This window comes from Osmerus eperlanus, chromosome 4 (genome assembly GCF_963692335.1).
Source record: "Osmerus eperlanus chromosome 4, fOsmEpe2.1, whole genome shotgun sequence".
In the NCBI taxonomy this organism is placed as follows: domain Eukaryota; kingdom Metazoa; phylum Chordata; class Actinopteri; order Osmeriformes; family Osmeridae; genus Osmerus; species Osmerus eperlanus.
The window spans coordinates 18,419,183-18,441,684 of NC_085021.1; the positions used below are offsets into that span (position 1 = coordinate 18,419,183).

The 22,502-nt window shown below is 46.7% G+C and overlaps 3 protein-coding genes across 4 annotated transcripts; 1 reads left to right on the forward strand and 2 right to left on the reverse strand.

Annotated features, from left to right (window-relative positions):
• The first annotated feature begins 1,357 nt into the window (after positions 1 to 1,357).
• LOC134019213 (ADP-ribosylation factor-like protein 8A) lies at positions 1,358 to 5,393 on the forward strand. Its single transcript, XM_062459864.1, has 7 exons — positions 1,358 to 1,790; positions 2,353 to 2,433; positions 2,528 to 2,601; positions 2,712 to 2,805; positions 2,978 to 3,045; positions 3,122 to 3,192; positions 3,676 to 5,393. Exons 1-7 carry the CDS (start codon positions 1,668 to 1,670, stop codon positions 3,726 to 3,728), a joined length of 564 nt encoding a protein of 187 aa, XP_062315848.1. The 5' UTR covers positions 1,358 to 1,667; the 3' UTR covers positions 3,729 to 5,393.
• A 3,461-nt stretch (positions 5,394 to 8,854) lies between these two features.
• Positions 8,855 to 12,399, reverse strand: LOC134019215 (G-protein coupled receptor 37-like 1). Its single transcript, XM_062459868.1, has 2 exons — positions 11,437 to 12,399; positions 8,855 to 10,763 (listed from the first exon to the last, which is right to left on the reverse strand). The coding sequence occupies exons 1-2, from the start codon at positions 12,133 to 12,135 to the stop codon at positions 9,861 to 9,863; spliced, it is 1,602 nt and encodes a 533-aa protein (XP_062315852.1). The 5' UTR covers positions 12,136 to 12,399; the 3' UTR covers positions 8,855 to 9,860.
• Positions 12,400 to 12,591: 192 nt separating this feature from the next.
• LOC134019214 (protein-glutamine gamma-glutamyltransferase 5-like) lies at positions 12,592 to 21,441 on the reverse strand. 2 transcript variants are annotated; one of them, XM_062459867.1, is made up of 14 exons: positions 21,304 to 21,441; positions 19,511 to 19,693; positions 19,037 to 19,270; positions 18,556 to 18,674; positions 18,306 to 18,434; positions 17,997 to 18,174; positions 17,658 to 17,793; positions 17,445 to 17,548; positions 17,047 to 17,286; positions 16,898 to 16,930; positions 16,521 to 16,730; positions 16,090 to 16,250; positions 15,809 to 15,948; positions 12,592 to 13,870 (listed from the first exon to the last, which is right to left on the reverse strand). In XM_062459867.1, the coding sequence occupies exons 1-14, from the start codon at positions 21,341 to 21,343 to the stop codon at positions 13,717 to 13,719; spliced, it is 2,061 nt and encodes a 686-aa protein (XP_062315851.1). In that variant the 5' UTR covers positions 21,344 to 21,441; the 3' UTR covers positions 12,592 to 13,716. The 2 variants fall into 2 exon arrangements, with proteins under 2 accessions (XP_062315851.1, XP_062315850.1); XM_062459866.1 differs by having other exon boundaries at positions 19,499 to 19,693.
• Positions 21,442 to 22,502: the final 1,061 nt, after the last annotated feature.

Genomic DNA, 22,502 nt, shown 5'->3' on the forward strand with positions numbered 1-22,502 from the left:
ACAAACAAACAAGGTGGGGGTGGGTGGGATTGAGGTCACAATTAGCAGTGAAACACAGCAAGAGAGAGAGAGAGAGAGGAGAGAGAGAGAGAGAGAGAGAGAGAGAGGTGCCTTGAACAGAAATTATTTTAACTTTTGATTAAGAAATATGACTTGGAAATATGAAATATGACTAGATCTACAGTATGTATCAAGTTAAGTCACATTGTTAAACACAACAGTTAAACTCACATAAATGAAATTCTAAAGAATCTAAAGAACCAAACATTTTCGTGTGTTTTAATCGTTTTAGCTACTAAATAGATAACCCACTTACCTTTTGTTTAGTCCTCCGTTCTTTTAGTCTTTCCTGTTTTGGGATTTCATCCATGTTTTACACTAAGGATGACAAACTCTTTTCAGACGACTCCTTGCCTTGTGATGAAAATTTCTTTCATCACTGACAGATTTGATTTTGCAATTCGTTTTTATATCATTTGGTAAAGTGCGTCACAATCCCTTTATGCCCTATGACGTCATAATATGTCTAAATAGCGCGGCGTCTTTTCCAAAACAATGACCGACATTTTAGGCAAAAAGGTACATTGCGATGTTTTTAAATAACTACTCGCGTGGGTTTTCGCACTTTACTGCAATTGGTTGGGATTTTTGAAAGGGTGAATTGTACAGCGATTCCTACGTCCTGTACCCAGTTCTATCCAAATACTACTTTCACGTAATAAACCACACAGCGAAATCAGCTTTTCTGTAAAAACAAAACAAAAAAAAGACTTAATCTTTATTGACACACGCACGCTTACATGTATGCACAGGTTCACACATGTCTATCTCATCAGCGTATCTCATTGGTTATCACATGAAAAGAGAGAGCACATATCTCAGAAATTACATTATTTCATTTTATTAGGCCTATTTATACATATATTAGCATGAAATATGTTAACTGTTTCAATATGAATACAGTAAGTACATGAATACATGAAAAGTTTGATAGGCTGAAATAGAGCTGGCGAGTCCCCTGCTGAGGTGGTTCACCTGTTGAGTCAGACCTGAGAGGTAGAACTCACCTGTCCTGAGGAGGAGTATCTTCGCCTACCTTTTTACTTAGTGTATATAAAATTAGCTCTTATACACTATTCTAACACAATTGTACAGACTTGGATAAAAACACCCTCACAAGATTACTGAAAAAACACAGATAATCGCCACTGGGAAACTCTCCATGGCTGACTGGGTTGGTTGGCCTACAATACATCTCTCTCCACTAGGGGGATCTAGCCGTCCAGCAAGTCCACGGACGGAGCCAGGGTACCCTCTTTTTTCAGAGCTCCTGTAGCTGCGCGCTGTCAAACCCCACCCAACAAGGAAGAACTGGCTTTCTAAGGAGTCGACAGACAGGCAGGCGAAAGGCGTTGTAAACAACTGAGATATATATAAAAAAAATACAGATTACATTACACAATACCTTCGTGTTCCTAGTCTAATTTCGTCTTGATTCATAAGAAACAAACTATTGGAAAAGGTTTCGTCCTCCGACGTGCTGTCACTGTGAGCTAAATTGAAGCTTTGTAAGGTTAGCCATAGCTAGTTAGCGTAGCCACCTCTCCAACAGTCAAGAAAGCCAGTACTGGAATAGTAGTAGCCGTGACACCTCAAACCTTTCCAAGATGATCGCACTTATTAACAAGCTCCTTGACTGGTTCAAAGCCTTGTTTTGGAAGGAGGAGATGGAGTTGACATTGGTTGGACTCCAGTATTCGGGCAAGACGACATTCGTAAACGTGATTGCGGTACGTTAAATCTGTCCTACTAGTACTAGCCTAATTGTTGTGCTGCTCCTACTAGCCAGTAACTCAAGTCAGTGACACTCATCAGCTGATGTGTCCATTGTTGTTCTATTTAGCTAGCTAGCAATAGCTTGCTACTAAAGCCTTGAGATATATTGTTTATCTTACACGTTTACAATCCATTTTCATTTCCTAAATTTATGATCTAATGCCGTAAATCTTTAATGACCTCGGTCGTTTAACCTGTGAATCGTATTATTGCTGTAACTTGCCTCTAGATGTAGACTAGCAATCCAATATTATTAGAACCTGGTCATTAACTGCAAATGATAATCGTTGTCTGTCTAGTTCTATCTCCAAGGCAGTAATGTGTAATTTCTACAAACATTACTTTTTAAGTTTACGCGAACTCAAATTGTTTAATTAAGGCTGGCTCCGTCAGACTAGCAAATCTGTACCAGTAGCAGTCTGAACAGTGAGATTAGAGAATTGAGACAATTGACACTTTCACATTCAGTTAATCTGAATCTAACGGGTGTCTTTTGGATTTCTCTCCTCCTTCTAGTCGGGTCAGTTCAGCGAAGACATGATTCCTACCGTGGGATTCAACATGAGGAAGATTACCAAGGGTAACGTAACCATCAAGGTTAGTAGCACAGTCTTATATGTCTGTTCGAATAGAAGAGTACTGGTGTGTTTATGAGCACTGACAGTGTGCGTGTGCACGTGTTGTCTTCCAGCTGTGGGACATCGGAGGTCAACCCCGCTTCAGAAGTATGTGGGAGCGGTACTGCAGAGGGGTCAGTGCCATTGTGTGAGTAACCATCTTTATCTAACCACCGCTATCCCACTAGTTAAGTTAGTTCTCATCATCAATTAGTTATTATTATATTATTAATATTCATCAATCTGTGTCTTGTGCAGGTACATGGTAGATGCAGCAGACCCAGAGAAGATAGAGGCGTCGAAGAACGAGCTCCACAACCTGCTGGACAAGCCTCAGCTGCAGGGCATACCTGTGGGTACCACGAGAGCCTTGATCAGGAGTCTCCAACTCTGTACCTCCACCCCTTAAGACCTGGAGACCTCATCGTTAGCTAACTCGACCCAAATAACTCAGCTGAAGATTCAGCTTCCCTCCCTTGGTTTTGATTTATTCCAATGTCCAACTATCTGTGTCCCTATCCCAGGTGCTGGTTCTGGGGAACAAGAGGGACTTGCATGGGGCTCTGGATGAGAAGGAGCTGATAGAGAAAATGTAAACTATGAATGGATTCATCTTAAACTCTGTGTGTGTTTATGTGTGGTGTTAACTGGTGTACTCTGGTGTGCAGGAACCTGTCAGCCATCCAGGATAGAGAGATCTGTTGCTACTCTATCTCCTGCAAGGAGAAGGACAACATTGGTTAGTAAGGCTATAGTCATTTTCACATACCCTGCCTTCCCTGTCTACCTGTCTATTTTTCGACTTTCCCACGATTTCCTCCCTCCCTATCTCCCTTCTTTCCACCTCCCTCCCTCTCCACCCACCCCACTCTACTCTCCTCTCTTGACATAGGACTGACTCTCCCTTGTAGACTAGTGTTCGCATTGGAAGTGCTTTTCATTTCCCTATGTCATGCCAGGCAGCTTGTCTGCTGTTCCCAGTGTGATAACAGAGTAGGGAGTCAGGTGGCTGAGCGGTTAGGCAAGCGGGCTAGTAATCTGAAGGTTGCCAGTTCAATTCCAGGCCGTGCAAACTGACGTTGTGTCCTTGGGAAAGGCACTTCACCCTACTTGCCTCGGGGGGAATGTCCCTGTACTTACTGTAAATCGCTCTGGATAAGAGCGTCTGCTAAATGACTAAATGTAAATAACCACTGCATTTTGTGTGTCTCCCTTCCCCCAGACATCACACTACAGTGGTTGATCCAGCACTCCAGAACCAAGAGGAGCTCTTGAGAACATGGCCGTCTATGACACAGTCCTGAGAACACCAACACCCCCATCCCTCTACCCTCCACAGCTTGTCCATAACCCCTATCCCCCCCTCCCCTGTCTTTTTTTCTAATGTTTCCTCTTTTTTTTTGGATGCCCTTTGCCCCTTCGCTAGAGCCCCAAGGCCCCCCCCCCCCTCCCGCTGAGGCAACGCAAAGACCTTTTACTTGCACTGTTCATTTTCGTTTTTGTAAAATAATCTTCTTGTGACACGCATTTGTCTTCAGGTGGTTAAGCTGCCCTGTAAAAAAAAAAAAAAGAAAAAAAAAAAAGAAAGAAAATCAAAATCCTTCATATTTCAGCAGATGCAGGGACCGGGAAGAGTCGAGGCTGAGTTTTATATCAACCCCTAGACTCTGACCCCGACCTCTTACCACCCCCTCACCAGAGGCTGTGCAGCTTCTTCTGGCATGTTGCTAGTAATTCAAACGCCCTAAGATTTACCAGAACTAGGTGGGAGGAGGCTAGGTGGTAAGAGTTAGGAGCCAGGTCAGTAGTAGTAAGGGGGTAAAGCGGATGACTGGGTGGAGGGGGGGGGGCTAGGGGTTTTGGATCCAGTGAGCCTTCAGTCAGTCACTGAGTCATGTGGATATGTTGTTACAGTGGGGTGAGAGGAGCAGTTCTAGAATGTCTTCTGTCATTGATCTCTAGGGATGATGAGCCGGTCTACAGAGAAACATCCATGCTCCGTCCCCCTACCTGAAATGCAGCTCGCAGGCCATGTTTGTACCCTTTCATCCTCCCATCCTAGAAGGGATCACTGATCTCGCATGATGGGATGGTTCATACTAGCTTTGTACGGCATACAGTAGCTTTCGCCTATCCGGTCATGTTAGATCAGTGATGACCTCAAGGAGGGGTGGAAGGAAGGTTGCAGTTTAAGTGTATTGAAATCCGGCCCCCTAGTCTGGTCCTGTGTCACTGTCATGGCTGCCTGTCACCTAAGTGGTCAAGCAATATCTGCTGTTTGTTGTTCACGACTGAACCACAAAACACAACATCTCTTTCACTGGTCAGCATCTTCTGTACCGTGCTTTATTATTGGCTGATCAAGTTGTTCTCCTGTACGGCCAGTCAGATTATGAACAGTCTCTATGTAGGTACAGGTGATAGGTCTGTCCATCAGTTTAATAGGAGCGCAACCTGGTTTAGCCCAGGTGGGTGGAATATTTTTGCTTTGGAAGATGCCATTAGATAAAAGGCAAAATTCCATCCTCCTCGATCAATCCGTGTGTCAAAATAATCACACTCTGGAGAACGCCGCTGGCTATAATGAACAGCAGGCAGCCAATCAGAGCACACTGTTAGACATCTCATACCAACTAACAATTGAAGCTTCTGTCTGATTTTGTAATTTATGAATGACTCTGCTTCTTACATCGCCAAACGTAACCATGGATTATTGACTAGGAACAACACAAGGATCATTACTTATTTGTTTGCATGCTCGGGCATAAGTATTTGTGGGACCTTTGAGAATTAACTATAAATGGTTATTTTTATGGCAAATATAGTAAATACTGTATCAGTTTTAACCTGTTTGTACATTATTGTTTCAATTCAGTTGTGTTTTTAATAGGACATGCTTGTGTATGATACTAACTAAAGACTATGTTGAAAATAACTTAATTGATGGTGTCTTTTATGATATGTGTGCATGCATGTGTGTGGTGCATAGTCCTGTACTGTTGTGGTAGTATCCAGTGGTAACAATGCATGGAATAGAAACAATTATCTTTCCCTGCTTTGTAGCACTGTGTGGTGTGATATTGAGCAGTAGGGGGCAGTCACAGCTCATGGTCTACATTCTAATCTTGCCGTGCATGTAGGGGTACCCTAACACATACACTGCTGTGCATGTAGGGGTACCCTAACACATACAATGGGGCTGACAGTAGATGTGTGTGTGGTCATCTCTACGGTAACAGATCCTCCAACTAGCTATATGAGATGGTACCCGGTATGGAGGGCTGTAGGAAAGACAGAGTGCTGATCTAAGATCAGATCAACATTTTTAGATCATGTTTTAAGACAAGGGCAGCAGACTTGGCCTGATTATACTGCACAACTGCTGGAAAGTGTACAATGTTGAAAGACACCAAGTGCACCCTGAGTAACTGGCCCATGACAGGTGAGGGAACTCATCCTAAACCAACACAAACCGGCTCTGACTGTGACCCTGCCTCTCCCTCTGTGCTTCCTCCCTCCCTCCCCTCGACAAGCAGAGCAAGGAGTCCAGAACAAGGAGGTGTGAGACCCAGAGAGGCTAGGGAATTTAGAGGCTGGAGGGTAAAAAAAAAAAAAGGTCAGAGGCGGTGAAGAAGAGAGGTGGTGAGAGACTGGGCTGGCAGGATGAATACTAGTCACTATCATTCCTGTCTGTTCTCATTTCCCCTCTTCTCTAAGTTTATCCCTCTGTGCTTTTTCCCCTCTAGCTTTCTCCCTCTCCATTCCTCCCTCTCCACTCTCCTTCCTTTCTCCTGGGCTCTGGGTGGTTGGCCCTACATACTAACTGTTCCTCCAGAAGGGACAACACCACAATAACCACACAGCTCTGGGCTTCCTGTCCACACAACAAGGTGGGTTGGGGTCAAGTGTGTGTCTGTGTGTGTCTAAGTGTGTGTGTGTGTGTGTGTGTGTGCACAAGTCCTGGGCCAGCCTCCTGTTTCAGATGTTTTTGTGTTCCTCCTCCCATGGCCCAGACCCTCGTCATGACAACCACTCTCACCCCCAAACCCCCCCACCCTGTCAGTATTCCCACCAAACAAAACAAACATTGTCCGTTCTCCAGGGGGGGGGGGGGGGGGGGGGGAGGGCTGACAGAGGCTGGGTCGTCCTCAGGAGTGGGGACAGTCAGGTCATATTAGTTTATGTTCATTGAGCCTAACCAGAAACACGATGCTCCAACTGATAGATACTCACACTGGAGTTACTGCCACACGTACTCACATAGGCACAACTGCGATCTCTCACAACACATGCACACAGCCTCACCTCCTCGTTCTCTGACATGCAAGCCCACACACAGACATTCTCTCGCTAATTGCCACACACACATCTACAAAGAGAATCCTGAAGAGAATCCTTCCTATGCACTCTTCACACACAAACACACACTCACACACATTGACTGAACTGAGCTGAGAACGAAGAGCCATTCAGTGTGTGACTTAGTCTGCTTTCTCTATGTTGGCTTCTACGCACAGAAACAGCCTGCCAGCCAACCAGCGCAGCCACAGCACAGGACTCTCACTGCCTGCTTCACAGTGTCTCCTCAGCAGAATACCAATAGTCTCAAATCAAAGCCAACAGAACACTGGGCACTTGGTTCAAGACACAGCTCATGTCCCCTGCTTAGACTGTTGGTGACAAACAGTAGTGGATTCATGTGGCGTTGACACCACCCAGGGCAAAGCCCCAGCAGTCAGCAGGATGCAGCACTGACTCCCCTTGGATGAGGGCAGACGTTGTACTGCGCTGGGTGCTACATGAGTCGGCCATGTCTCCAGCGAGGTTCACGGATGAGCAGGGCTGCTCAAACAACTGATCATGGCATGCAAAATCATAATATCCCTTTTATTTTCATTTGAGGTCAACCGAATGTAGTGCCAAGAGTATGAAAATTCTGTGTCGATGTAGAGGTTGTGAGGGTGTGAGAACATGGATACAGCATGGGTAACGTTTAACCCCATGCTAGTGTTGTGCTGAGGTAGAGTTGAGGTTGTGAGAAGGCAGAGTTAAGGTTGTGAGAGATAGAGTTGAGGTTGTGTCTCGGTTGTGAGAAAGCACAGTTGAGGTTGTGAGATGGAAGAGTTGAGGTTGTGTCTCGGTTGTGAGAAGGTTGAGTTGAGGTTGCGGGGCTGTCTGTTGATGAGTGTTGGTGGCTTCATTAAGGGAACAGAGGAGAGACTGTTCCTGGCCTCTCATTAGCAGCTAGAGGAACTGGGAACTGTCTGACCACTACTAATGAGGCGAGCTCCCCTTTCTATTACTCCCTTTCTGTCTCTCTCACAGACATGCACACATTCTCTCTCTCTCTCTCTCTCTCTCTCTCTCTCTCTCTCTCTCTCTCTCTCTCTCTCTCTCTCTCTCTCTCTCTCTTTCTCCTCTCTTTTTCCTCTCTCTTTCTCTGTTTCTGTTTTCCCCTCACCCACATAATCTCTCTCCCACTCTCTCTTGCTGTCTTTATCTTTTCCTTTTTGGCACTACCTCTTTTGCATGGTCCCTCTTTCACCCTCTCTCACTCCTGGCACACAGTGAACATGCTGTAAGACAGAAACAGACTCCAAACAGGACACTAAGGGCTATCTGTTCCTGTCTTCCTCTACTCTCCTGTTTGTTTTGCTCTCAGTGTGTGTTTGAACACGGGTGTTCCCTCATTCTACTGCGGATGAAGTGAACTCAGGCTGAATCAGGATTCAAATCGAGCGTTCCCAAACCTTTGTTCCTTTGGAAACATACCATATTGCTTCCATTTTATACTCGTAAAAAAAATCTTCTTAAATAACCTTTCACTAATATAACTGCCAGTCACACACACACAAACACTGAAAAGTAGTTCAGAACATGGAGTCCCTCCTGATGGTCCGGGTGGTTAAAGAGCCTGGTTGCCCGGGGTAACTGGGCAGGGTGGGAACACTGGGCGAAGCTCGCCCGGTTCTGGCAGTCTGACACACACGTGAATGTTGGGTCTGTAACCTGGCAACTGAACTGTAGTCTGAGAGCATTGATATTCTTAGAGGCGTCCGGCATGGGTCTGGAGAAGACAATGAAGCCTTCTGAGAGCAACTCAGTGAGAAAAGGAGGTGGAGGAGAGGGGGGTAGAGAGTGAGAAAGGCAAAGGATAATGAGAGAGAAACCAATGAGTGACAGGAGACATACTAAGACAATCAATAGAAGGAGCAGTCAGTATTGGAAGCAATGCTATTCCAACTTGTCTACTAGTTATGTCCCAGAGCCATTACCAAAATATGTCATCACCCACCTTTGATTGACCTTCCATGATCGTTGTAATATAATAAATATTCTAAATTCAGTTTATTAATGAAAAAGTGAAATGAATAAATACATCCCGGAAACATCAAAGCTGATGAAGTACATTACAAATCTTTATTGGATAAATTAAAGACTACTACAGCTGGTTGGTTTAAGTCTAAATTCACATTCTCAAAAACTGTACATCAGCTTCACTTCAGGCATTAACTAATCTTAGTTATAAAACAATTTCTGCTTAAAATAGGATTTCACAGCATTTTCATCTGACAGCAGATGACTATCAAGTCTCAACCAATTCTTGATTTGAAAAATATTATATTATCAAAAAACTGGGTTGGCTAAAGGTAAGGGAGGTAGAGGTGAGTGGTGGGGGTACTGAGGACGGGGACAACTTCTAATGCAAGGCAAGGCTGGCTGTGTCACGTGGTTTTATCGAACATGTAAACAGTGTGATGTGACATCGTCATAAAAAACATAATTAACTCATGTTTCCTGTCCTGTGGAGAGGAGAAGGCAGGTTAGTTAAACCTAGCATACAATCTAGACTGGTTCAGTTTTACGCTGACCTAACAATCCTTAGAATAAACACCACTGTGGAGTGATTCACTCCTCTACAGGTACATTACTGACCGGGTATCCCCAGCCTCCTAGACTGAGCTTGTGAGTCAACAACTTAAACGACTGTACAAATATATTCCACTGGGTGGACTGGCTGGAGCTAGTTATGCTAGCTAGCATCTAGCTCTGGAAAGTAGCTGGAGGCTAACAGGCTAGCTAGCATCGCTCTAGAAAACGACAATACAGAAGACATTACAGGCCTGGGGGGTTGAAATAGAAGTGTCAAAGGAGGAGACAGGGAAGGAAAAGGAGTTCTGCATTTAGACTGAACACTGTTATAAGATTGTGAGAGAAGAGAGAAGGAAGAAGGAAAGGGATGTATTTAGGTATGTTGAACGGACTGAAGTACTGGAAGGGAGAAATAGATAGAAAGACAGATGCAGGTAAATAAGGATCAGGATTCAGAGAGAGCGAGAGAGAGACAGACAGACAGACAGACAGAAGGGCGTGAGACAGCATGGAGGAGGATCAGGCATGCCCAGTTCAACTGGAGCCGCTGATAGACAGGATGGTGGAGCTCTCCTTGGCCTTGTCGAAGAAGATGGAGGACGAGGACATCTCGTTGGTGCTCTTCAGCTTCACCTCAGCCCCGAGGGAGTGGCCTGTGTGGGAAGGGGAGGAGCCAGAACCAGCGGGCTGGCACTCCTCGCAACAACAGCAGCAGCAGTCCATGAAGGCCTGGCCCAGAGACTTACACAGGCAGAGGAGCAACACGGGGGTGACCGATGCCTTGAAGAACAACAGGAAGTGGTTGATCAGCGCCAGCAGGGCGGCGGTGTTCTCGGACACGGAGGTGGCCGTGTAAGCCAGGACGATGTTGCAGACGTTCTCGGGCAGCGTGCAGATGGCGTAGACCACGGCCAGCGCCAGGACAGTGCAGCTCAGCTGTCGCTCCACCTGCTGCACCTGCTGCTTCTGCTGCTTGGACGGCGAGCGGTCGCCATGGCCACGCTGGGAGGCGGAGCTGGCGGCCGCGGCGTTGGCGTCGTTGGTGACGTGGCAGGTGGCTAGCTGGCAGAGCAGGGTGAACACCACAGGTAGGCAGAAGTAGCAGCCAAAGTACCACCACATACGGGCCTGGTGGTAGCTGTGGAGCAGGGAGTACAGGGAGTCTGGCAGGGGCAGGGTGGAGGGGGACGTGGGGTGGATGGAGCAAGAGTCCACCAGGGCCCCGGTGGTAGGAGACACGGCCTGGCTGAGCTGCCAGAGGAGGAGCTCGGGGGAAGCTAGGACCATGGAGCCCACCCAGACGAACAGCAGCTTGAGCAGGACCGAGCGGCAGCGCTCCACGCGACGCGCCTTGGGCTGCTGGGAGCTGGTGGCTGCATGGAACCTGTCGATGCCCAGAGCGCACAGGCTGAACGATGTCACGCCCAGTGACGTTACCTAGGAGATCAAAACAGGAGGCTTATTATGGGGTCTGTAGCTCAGTCTTTGCATTCACTATATGGGAACCGAACCCCGCAGCCCACAAGCATTTCTCTTAGATAATCAAGGCTCTTATACAACAAGTGCATGGCTTTTAAACCTGCTCATCTACAAAGATGCAAAAACAACTGTATTGAAGTTGTGGCGTTGCCATGGTGTTATGAGAAAGGAGAGATCTTCTCCTATCTTTTTGTTTGGATGGTCAGAACCTGAAGCTCAGACTGATCCCTCAGAGCTGTTCACCAAACACACCTCTGCTGATCTTACAAAGAGGAGTGCTTTTCTCTGGTGACAGTTTGTTGGCATCTCTCTTTCTCATTCTCTCTTTCCCTCAGCTGTCAAAAACATTGTAACTATAATAAACTATTGCAGTATTCAGCCTCTTATATAAGTATATGTTAAACTTATACTTATTATTAAAACATTTCACAACAATTATCACATCATATTACCAAATGTTTTGCTATCTGTGTCACCATTTAAATATTTTACATGACATGAATAATCCAAATACTAATGCACAATAAAACATGGAGAGCACTTACCATTGTTAAGTCTGGAGATCCCTTAACATTAACAAAATACTGTATAATGCATGCATGTACTGTGTTTCTATATGAACCACACCCACCTCCATATAAGGCACCAGGCGGCAGGAGACCTCTCCTAGCAGCCTCTTATTGGTCAGCTCGTTGAAGACCACTACAGGAAGACAGAAGCAGAGAACCAGGAAGTCCCAGAATGCCAAGCTGGCCAAAAGATAGTTCCAGGAGCTCCTCATATAGTAGTTGTGCCACACAATGCACATCACCGCCAGATTACCCACAATTCCCACCGCCAGCACCACCAGAGACAGGAAGAGGATGGCGTAGGCGCTGTAGGAGCTGTCTGTGACAGGGAACAGGGGGTTGCGGATGTGAGTGATGCCCCTGTCGGTTTCGTTGCCATGGTTGCCATCCTCAGCCCCCGCCTCTGCCTCTGCCTCATCCTCATCCTCCTGAGTGAAGTTAGTGAGCTGTGTGGCTCTAGGGGTCGTGAAGAACTCGTTCTCATAGGAGTGAGAGAAGGTGGACTGTTGCTCCCCTGTATCTGTATCTGTGTCTGAGTCCTCCTCCGCTGCTCCTCGAGGAGCCCTGATGTGCAGCACAGACCCCTGGTCCTGGTCCTGGTCAGGGAAACTCCGGCTCTGAATCACCTGGATGTTGAGGTGTTGGAGAGAGTTCAGTCCGCTGTGCTCCGCGCCCTGCCCAGGCTTCCTCAGCAGGCCACTGCTCCTCCCCGCAGCAGGCCACACAGCCAGCAGCACCAGCACACACACGGAGGGCAGCATCTTCACACAGCTCTGATACAGGGTCTCTCTAATGGTCCAGCTGTTCCTAGGATCTCTGCCTCGAAGTGGAGAAGAGTAGAGTCAAAGTAGAGTAGGTCCACAAGAGCAGAGTAGAGTATGGAAGAGATGCTCCGCTAACTCTGGGACATCAAGTGACACATCCAGTAGCTGCCGGTCCAAGCTGGGGTGCTCTCTCTGTGTATCGGGGTGCAAGTGAGGGGAGGCTGCCTGAGAGTGTGTGTGTGTGTGTGTGTCCTGCAGTCCCTCTGGCTGGTCTGGGAGGGGAGAAGCGTCCACTGGCTGCTCAGACATGGGTGGCTGGGCCCTTTGTAAAGAGGGAGACAGCAAGCCAACCAGAGGCTGGAACACCTCTCTCTCCCTCTCCCTTTCACTCTTTCTCTTTCTCTACGGAGCCCTAACACAGCACTGCTCATGCCCTCTTCTGGCCAGAGTAGTAGTCATACAAATGCTTCATGTATGAACCACAACACACTATTAATACAAACTATTCCTAACCCTTTAATGCGTAAGTTATAAATAACTGAATGGACCTGTTAGTTTTATTTTTGCATTGCGTGTTACATCATATATAAAAATTTAACTCGTCTCAGAAAAAGAAGAATGTGAAAAAAAAAAATCTTCACCCCCAGGCTAAGATCTTTGTTAGGACAATGAAAACCAAGCATGGCTGCAAGTTTAAACGAGTTTGTCAAGGATTACAGTCAATATTTAATGTGGTGATTTATTATTTTTGTCATTAATCAGTTTGATTGCAGTGTTAAAATGTATACAAAAGTTTCTATCCATTTTCATACCTTTAATCAGTACCCTGTCTCCCCAACAGATGATGCTGTCTGCTCATCAGAGCACTAGTCAAATAAATGCCTCTTAATCTTCAGACCAGCTAGTCAGACTGTGTACAAGTACAGCCATGACTATAAGTCACACATGCACAAATGAACACATACACACACAGAGCACACACAACCGAGCATTTGGGTAAACACAGACAGAAATGAGAACAAGCAAAAAGCGTCTGCTAAATGAATAAATGTAAATGTAATTTCACTGGAGAGTCTCTTAAGATCATCAACAAGCTATCTAATAGCAAAAAGTGCATACTGTACAAACAGCTTTGTTGATGAAACATATTCCTGCTCATCTGTAACTGGCACATATTATTACCATGGTTCTCACTGACAAAGCAAGCTTGTGCACGGTCTTATCTCTGCAGCACACATGTCAGCAGCAGTGTGTGTTGGACCTCGCAGGATACACTCCCTACCAGTTAAGAGTACGAGAGATGCATATCCTATTATGAAGGGTAAGACTGCGTGGCCATGACTGCCTCACTGGATGGTCTAATGGCTGTGATCACCGTGAATCTACACCAGTCCTGCCTGGTGAAGGGAACGTAAAAACGAAACATCATCATACCAGCTGACGGGGACATTTCATTGGTGCTATGGTGTAGATACTGCATGTTATACTGCGTATTGGTTACTAAAACAACCTTTTAAACGAGGGAGGGAGAAATGCTTTCAAAGTCTTCAGTGTTAGCTTGGGTCTGGCCGGGGAGAGTCAGGTGGGGGAAACGGAGAGCACGTGGAGGTTCCTGATGATGGCAGGGCTGTTGCTGTGTGCCAGGCTGGCATGGAGCAGCTTGGTGCCGGGGGTGGATGACCTGAGGGTCACTCTCATCTCCATGCTCTGACAGGGTTGTAGCAGAACCATCCTGGGAGGAGGGAGGGAGTAGGGAGGAGGTGGAGGAGGGAGGATGTGGAAAGAGGAGGGAGGAGGGAAGTGTAGAGGGAGGAAGGAGGAGGGAAGTGTAGAAGGAGGAGGGAAGTGTAGAGGGAGGAGGGAGGAGGGAAGTGTAGAGGGAGGAGGGAGGAGGGAAGTGTAGAGGGAGGAGGGAGGAGGGAAGTGTAGAAGGAGGAGGGAAGTGTAGAAAGAGGAAGGAGGAGGGAAGTGTAGAGGGAGGAAAGAAGTGTAGAGGGAGGAGGGAAGTGTAGAGGGAGGAGGGAGGAGGGAAGTGTAGAAGGAGGAGGGAATTGTAGAAGGAGGAGGGAAGTGTAGAAGGAGGAGGGAGGAGGAAAGTGTAGAAGGAGGAGGGAAGTGTAGAAGGAGGAGGGAAGTGTAGAAGGAGGAGGGAAGTGTAGAGGGAGGAGGGAGGAGGGAAGTGTAGAGAGAGGAGGGAGGAGGGAAGTGTAGAAGGAGGAGGGAAGTGTAGAAAGAGGAAGGAGGAGGGAAGTGTAGAGGGAGGAGGGAAGTGTAGAGGGAGGAGGGAAGTGTAGAGGGAGGAGGGAGGAGGGAAGTGTAGAAGGAGGAGGGAAGTGTAGAAGGAGGAGGGAAGTGTAGAGGGAGGAGGGAGGAGGGAAGTGTAGAAGGAGGAGGGAAGTGTAGAAGGAGGAGGGAAGTGTAGAAGGAGGAGGGAGGAGGAAAGTGTAGAAGGAGGAGGGAAGTGTAGAAGGAGGAGGGAAGTGTAGAAGGAGGAGGGAAGTGTAGAGGGAGGAGGGAGGAGGGAAGTGTAGAGAGAGGAGGGAGGAGGGAAGTGTAGAAGGAGGAGGGAAGTGTATAAAGAGGAAGGAGGAGGGAAGTGTAGAGGGAGGAGGGAAGTGTAGAGGGAGGAGGGAAGTGTAGAGGGAGGAGGGAAGTGTAGAAGGAGGAGGGAAGTGTAGAAGGAGGAGGGAAGTGTAGAAGGAGGAGGGAGGAGGAAAGTGTAGAAGGAGGAGGGAAGTGTAGAAGGAGGAGGGAAGTGTAGAGGGAGGAGGGAGGAGGGAAGTGTAGAGAGAGGAGGGAGGAGGGAAGTGTAGAAGGAGGAGGGAAGTGTAGAAAGAGGAAGGAGGAGGGAAGTGTAGAGGGAGGAGGGAAGTGTAGAGGGAGGAGGGAAGTGTAGAGGGAGGAGGGAGGAGGGAAGTGTAGAAGGAGGAGGGAAGTGTAGAAGGAGGAGGGAGGAGGAAAGTGTAGAAGGAGGAGGGAGGACGAAAGTGTAGAAGGAGGAGGGAGGAGGGAAGTGTAGAAGGAGGAGGGAGGAGGGAAGTGTAGAAGGAGGAGGGAAGTGTAGAAGGAGGAGGGAGGAGGGAAGTGTAGAAGGATGAGGGAGGAGGGAAGTGTAGAAGGAGGAGGGAAGTGTAGAAGGAGGAGGGAGGAGGAAAGTGTAGAAGGAGGAGGGAGGAGGTGGAGGAGGAGAAGGGGTAAAAGGTTGGTGGAGGGAAGAGACAGACTGACAGAAAGCTGAATGACACAATGGCATTCTGTTCCACTGAGGTGACAACCAGCGCACCTGATGACATTCCGAGACCACATTCCTGTCACACTTTGACCAGTTAGTGTCAACCCTCACATAAAATACAGAACGGGTTGCCCCATCGGAATCTGCCTCAAAGAATAGAGAAGAGGTCCCGATTTGACTGGAATGAATTTATTCCATCCAGTGGTGTTTATGTAGAAACTACTTTGCCTTCCCTTGTACATGCATGGGGGGTGATTCAATGTTGTTTTGAATAAAACTACATGTTTTATTAGGTAATCTTAACGTAATAAAACACTATCTGACAGTTCAATCAACAAAAAATACAATTAAAAGTCCACTTCCTGTGACTTTTGAAGGCCTAGAAAACCAGCAACAGCTGTTTCTCACCGTGGGGCCAGCATCTCTGCAGTGACTCACCTGGTCTGTTGTTTCTCCTCCAGCAGGCCTGAGGCCTCCACAGTCAGCACCGCCCCCCTCAGGGGCCTGGAGGAGGTGTTGGTGAAGGAGACCAGGGCTGTGTGCTGTTTCATCAGCTGAAGGACATCTCCCCCAAGTACCTGGGTTCAGATGTAATAGAAGCTACCTTCATAGATATCCTGGAGAGTGAGAGTGTGTGTGTGTGTGTGTGTCTGTGTGTGTGTGTCTGTGTGTGACTGTGTGTGTGTGTGTGTCTGTGTGTGTGTGTGTGTAACCCCTACCTCTATAGAGATTTGCGGGGAGGTCATGTTGAACTCCTCTGTGGCGATAACCCTCTCTTGGGTCTGTTCATCCTTCAGGACCACCGCTAAGTTCAGAAAACCATGCCCCAACAGCACTGGCTCGTAGTCTGATGAAGGGATCTGGTGGCGCACCATCACAGCTGGAACAGAGGTTGGAGGATGGGGTTACAGGACAATACTGTCACAATCGGAACAAAACCCAGAAGGTGGTGGGGGTGGAGGGGTTAAGGAATAGTGGTGATATCGTCTAAACATACTCAATGCAAAAGGTATAATGCTATCAGCAGGATAGTACAATATACAGTATAATCTGTATCTTGACAAGATGATTTACAATGACAACTACTTGTTTCCCTCCAACAATCTTTGAATACATGATATTGTACTTGAAAGGGTAAACCAGTATTTACCTCTGCGTGGTCCCACCTGAAGCCTCTCTGTAGCCTCCCAAAAGGTCTCCATAGGCCTGCCATGGTACTCTTCAGCTTGGGCATTAACATGCACCTTTAGGACCCTGCAAACATTAGCTCGGTTTGTGACGATGACAGTTAGACAGATGTTCTCTCCCATCAGTGGCACCTTGTCTATCTTCAGAGAAACTGCCAGACTTTCATCTGCACCTGTGAAAACAGAGGAAAACAGAGGAAAGAGGGAGGAAGGATAGTAGGCCAGGATGAGAAAACGGGTGGACCAAGGAGATGTTGACCAAACCCATCATAATTTTAGCAGCAAATTGCATATGCTGAGTCAGTTAAATCGAGAGGTACTGCAGTAGATATAGACTAACCTTGTTGTCCGCATGTTGTATGATTTTTGGTATCTAAAAATAAACAAGAGAATCAGAAAGAAGCAGTTTGACACAATAATTTACAAAAACATGCGTGTGGTACACCACAGTCACACCGTTACAGAATCAAGAGTGGAGATGGGTCTTACTCTGCGTGCACTTGTAGACGCACGTGAGGTCCTGAGGTTCGTTGGAGCCCAGACACTTGGTGTATATTCGCTGGCCCACCCTCCCCTTGTCCAAGCTCTTCCTCACCACCACCCTATCTCGGAGGATCACCGTGAAAACAGCCGCGTTCACCGATGCGTAAATAAATGGAGCGTCGTAGGGGAGGTTAAAGCAACGGTTTCTGATGGCTCGGACCGGACACGGGCCGCAGCAAAACACATCTGAAAGACCAGACCGAGACGCGGCAGAGATGAGATGACAGGCTCAACCACATTCAACCGCCATTTGCATTCCAAACGCAAGCAGGTTTTAGACTACATGTATTTGTTTGGAAATATTCTAGGTACAGATATTGTACAGTACTGAAGAGCTGATTAACCTCCACTCTTCTCTTGAGGGGTTGGGTCCAGTACTTGCCACCCGTCAAACTCTGGGGTCAGATCGGACCTTCTCATCCAGCACTCCACCCACACATGGAAATTCCTACACATATCACACACACACAGGTACACAGCCCCATATTACAGTGTTTGCAATCGCAAAAAAATCCCATTGTGCAAGAAATAGAGATAGACGTCATTTCAGCACCAACCAGATGCTGTCCTTGGATAGGTTGAGTTTCGTGCCAGTGTGGGTGTAGTATTCCTCTATGACCAAGTTTGAATTTGTGTCATGGGCTGAGTTGAAAATGCTCACCACCCTAGATGGGATACCCAGGACTCTCATAACTGGAACCAAAAACACAATTAGTTAGATTGGCTTCAAGTCAGAAAAGATACGTTAACTACAGCTGTGAGAAAATCTGTTTTGATGCAGGAAACTGCATCACTGTAGCCTTATGCTCTGTTACAATGAGCAGCTAAATATAGCTGCACATTGTAAAACACACTCACGAGCACTGGCTCTCTGATCCAACACGTGTTTGACGAACCTGTGCACATAACAGAGGCAAAGACCCAGCACTGTCCGTAGCACACTGAGCTGAAGCTGGACTGAGCCCACGTCTTCAGGATGTCGGCACTCCCAGTCCACTCCAGAGGAGACGTGCCGTCCTTCATGCTCCCGGACCACTTGCCCTTTAGGACCCCCAGGTCATCCTCACAGTTCACCTGGCGGCCAGGACAAACACGGAGGGCCACCAATGAGGGGGATTTATGTGTGTGGGATTTTTTTTTAATTCAGTGTGTTTGTGTGTGTTTGTGTGATCCAGGCAGTGTGTGTGTCTGTGTGTGTATCTTACCATAGCACAGACCACCCTGCTGAGGTAGGTAGGGTCTCCTCTGGCCAGATAGTCTTCCTGTCTGTTGTTGATGTGCTGGGGGCTGACCTGCAGGATGTTCAGACATGCCTCCAGGACACCCTGCTCATACTGCACTCACAGGGGGGCAGGGACGGAGACCGGCAGGGACAGACAGAAATGGAGAGATGGTCAGTCAGTTAGACGGACAACTGATATCATTGTAATGTTAAGTCTTATCAAAGCCACTCACTTGACCAAATATCCAAGGTCTCGATATGACATTAGAAGGTGTACCCATGTACAGAACCCCATGGTCCTTCTTAACGTACTCCTCTCGTTGCTCCTCAGAGGGCATGTACACAGGGTCCTCTGAAAGGAAACATCTTCTTTTTTTTAGTTATCATCATGATCATCATTTTCCTCCTCCTCATCCTCATCATCCTTATCATCATTATCACATTTACATTTAGTCATTTAGCAGACGCTCTTCAGATCCAGAGCGACTTACAGTAAGTACAGGGACATTCTCCCAGAGGCAAGTAGGGTGAAGTGCCTTGCCCAAGGACACAATGTAATTTCACGGCCGGGAATCGAACCGGCAACCTTCAGATTACTAGCCCGATTTCCTAACCACTCAGCCACCGGACTCCATCACCATCATCATCCTTATCATCATTATCACCATCATCATCAACACCGTCACCACCATCATCATCATCACCACCACCCACCCTGTAGCCAGGGGTTGCAGAGTAAAACAAAGCTCCCTATGGCGTAGGTGCGTCTGCTGTGGGTTCTGAGGATGTTGACCTGGAGCTTGTAAAGCCCCACTGGAGAGAGGGGGGGGGAGCAGAGGTGGAGGGTGAGGGACCGGGAATGCACATCCCCCGGGTGGATCTGTGCGCTCCACTGGGTCACTGTCCTTCGATTGGAGAAGGTGACAGGGATTTCTACAGACAGCCCACCTGAGCAGAAAAAAAAGAGAGAGCAATGGACGTGAGACATTCATTTGTTCAACTGTCTTCTTCTGAAAAGGAATGGCCTAACAGGATGAAAAAGAGGACAATGGAGAAAAGAGGAAAAGAAAGAAAGGAGATAAAGAGGTAAGACCAACACAGCAAGAAAAAGAGCCATTTGAGAACAACAAATCAAGCTGAAAACACGCGTGGGAAAGAGAAACAGAAGTCACTGACCTATCCCAGTACCTAGCAGCGCTTCGAGGACGAGAGTTTGAACATTGAACACTGGGTCATTGAACAGCAAGGTGATCTTGAAGGACCACCCACGCCGCACCACCAGGTGCCTGGAGCTCAGCCCCAGTGTCTTGTGGGACACGTGGTTCTCATGAGCCTCCATGTTGACGTGGTCCAGCGTCAGATGGTCCGTCTCTGGAGGAGGAGGAGAAGACTGGTGATCTACAGTGCAGCCAGGATAACACACACACACACGCACGCACACACACACACACACGCACACACACACACACACACACACACACTGATAGGCAGGGAAAGGAAAAGATGAGACAAAAAGTGAGAGAGAGAGAGAGAGAGAGACAGAGAGAGAGAGAGAGAGAGAGAGAGAGAGAGAGAGAGAGAGAGAGAGAGAGAGAGAGAGAGAGAGAGAGAGAGAGAGAGAGAGAGAGAGAGGGAGAGAGAGAGAGAGAGAGAGAGAGAGAGAGAGAGAGAGAGAGAGAGAGAGAGAGAGAGAGAGAGAGAGAGAGAGAGAGAGAGAGAGAGCCGAGAGAGAGAGAGAGAGAGAGAGAGAGAGAGAGAGAGAGAGAGAGAGAGAGAGAGAGAGAGAGAGAGAGAGAGAGAGAGAGAGAGAGAGAGAGAGAGAGAGAGAGAGAGAGAGAGAGAGAGAGAGAGAGAGAGAGAGAGAGAGAGAGATGGAATGAAAAACAAATTCCATCATGAAACGCAATGTCTTGCGATAAACATGTCGAGCCTTGTCACTTCTTCTCAACTTTGCGGTACTTGTAGGTACAGATGTAATTATACAGACGCATGGCATTCAGATTGATGGCCATGGGTTCTTCTGAACAGTGTCAGAACAGTGTAGTTACAGATAAATCAGACTGCATGTATGTGACACTGAGAGGCCAGCACTATGACAGGAATGCTGAGGCTCATTGTTGACGATCAGTGTAATGCATGCGTGGTGTTGTGAAATCTCTTGCGGGAAGTTCAAGCATGGCGCCGCCAGGAATTTTGGGTCCCATGACAAAAAAATCTAATTGGGCCCCCTCTGCACAGCTGTTGTCACCACATCTCTAGGACTTGACTGTCCCATCAAAAGCTTTACATAACTCTAATTAAAGGATTGCAACTGTCTTGCTTCTTGTAGTTCAATACTAGTACTAGCACAATATTTACATCTGGTGATTTGTACATGCAAGTCTGCATGTACAACTGTATGCAGTTCACTATTTGATGCAAGATTAAAAGCCACCATAAAAGAATGTCCTTAAGGCAGGACCAAACCATTTCATGCAGATACAGGGGGGTGGTCAATATGGATGTTTACTTTTTGGTCAATGGAGATATTTAACTTTTATTGCCAAAAACAAGTAAAAACAAAGAGATCATTAATTGTATTATTATATTTGAAATATATACTCAATGATGGTTTCTATAATATATAATATAGTATAATTTTATATTCGTTTTTACCTATTTTTTGGGGCCCCTGTCAGTCAGGTTCCCTTGGAATTGTACTGACTTCCCCCCCTGAGTGCAAGAACTGTAGCCAATACAGATGATAAATCAAGAAACTACTATGCTTTTGAGTGCAAGAAAGCAGAAAAACATTTGTTTTTGCTTTACAATGTGCAGTGTTTTTATTTAGCTATTTAGCCTATCCATCTAGTAATAACTAGATGGATAGGCACAAAAACAAACTGAAATATCGAGCCATGTGTACTGTAAACGAACGGGTAAAGTAGAATAAAGTAGAGTAGAGTAGAATGTAGTAGAATTAGTGTAGAAACTAAACTCACCCCTTGGCTGCTGCACAAACTGCTGGTATGTATGATTCATGCTGAGTACGTCTATTGTCTCCACATGACCCTACCAAACATTTCACTGGGTGTCTGCCTATTTGTCTGTCTCTCTCACTTTCCCTCCTTCTCTCCCACAGATATACCAGTGAGACAAACTCCTCCTTCCACCTGCGTCCCAGTCATTCACCCTCTCTCCTGCAGAATGTTTGTGTCCACTCCCCCTACAGAGATCTACAGGTGAATGATTGGTCTGAGAATGGACTCTCTCAACAATCCTCTACCTTTGATGTCCAGGGGGGTATTCCAGAAAGCTGGTTTGCGACATAACCGGGTAAGTTAACTCTCCAGCTGACACACAATGTTGCAGCAACCTACTAGCAATGTTGCTACAACGCTGGCTGTCATATGAGGAGTTAACTTACCCGGGTATGTCGCATAACCTGCTTTCTGGAATACCCCCCTGATATTAGGGGAGGACAAATCAGGATGGAGGTCAGAGACAGAAGCTCTGATGATCGCAGCTACAAACAGATCAACTGGCAGCAACTCACCAAACATATAAAGACCATATGCATGTTAATACATTCACCTCACCTCACAAGGAAAGGAGAATCGATAGTTATCGATTATTGATTGCTCAAAGTCTTATATGTTACTGATAAACCATGTCACGTGCAAATTATCTGTAGAATTTAGAAGATGGTTAGTAATTGTTTGTAATGCATGTGCACACGGTTAGAGATAAAATTCACAAGGAGGCTTTCAATTAACATTTGTTAATTGTTAACAGACGTGATTTTCAAGGGCATCCAGACCTTTTGTCTGCATAAAGATACAATTATGTATCTGTGAAGAGATAAAGAAAGACAGATATCACACCCTCCTCAGCAATGTTTACATGGAATTTTTCACAACAATCAACCTGTCAATCAACCCGGTGGTGCAAGAACTTTCACACAACAAAAATGAATAGTTCTGTCGTTTTTCGTTGTTATTTCACCATGGAAGATGGTGTGTTTAATTACATTCTGTGCTGGGTGTCAAACTCTCATTACAGACTGTGAGCCAGTCCCGTCAAGTCCTGGACGTGGTTGGTTGGATTCCAGGTAATTGTGTCATTGGCATGATTGCAACCTTTGTTTGTACCTGTGCCCTGACAGAAGTGTGTGTAAGGACAGGTGACAGTAACACCATTT

What these genes read in the sequence shown, in the direction of transcription:
- LOC134019213 (XM_062459864.1), top strand. Translation starts at nt 1,668, where the DNA reads ATGATCGCACTTATTAACAAGCTCCTTGACTGGTTCAAAGCCTTGTTT. An exon ending in AGAGGGGTCAGTGCCATTGT is followed by an intron (nt 2,602 to 2,711) that starts GTGAGTAACCAT and finishes TGTCTTGTGCAG; the next exon opens with GTACATGGTAGATGCAGCAG. An exon ending in CAAGGAGAAGGACAACATTG is followed by an intron (nt 3,193 to 3,675) that starts GTTAGTAAGGCT and finishes CCCTTCCCCCAG; the next exon opens with ACATCACACTACAGTGGTTG.
- LOC134019215 (XM_062459868.1), bottom strand. Translation starts at nt 12,135, where the DNA reads ATGCTGCCCTCCGTGTGTGTGCTGGTGCTGCTGGCTGTGTGGCCTGCT. An exon ending in GCCTGGTGCCTTATATGGAG is followed by an intron (nt 10,764 to 11,436) that starts GTGGGTGTGGTT and finishes TTGATCTCCTAG; the next exon opens with GTAACGTCACTGGGCGTGAC.
- LOC134019214 (XM_062459866.1), bottom strand. Translation starts at nt 21,343, where the DNA reads ATGAATCATACATACCAGCAGTTTGTGCAGCAGCCAAGGG. An exon ending in TCAGGTGGGACCACGCAGAG is followed by an intron (nt 16,251 to 16,520) that starts GTAAATACTGGT and finishes CCTCTGTTCCAG; the next exon opens with CTGTGATGGTGCGCCACCAG. An exon ending in GAGGAGAAACAACAGACCAG is followed by an intron (nt 13,871 to 15,808) that starts GTGAGTCACTGC and finishes CCCTCCTCCCAG; the next exon opens with GATGGTTCTGCTACAACCCT.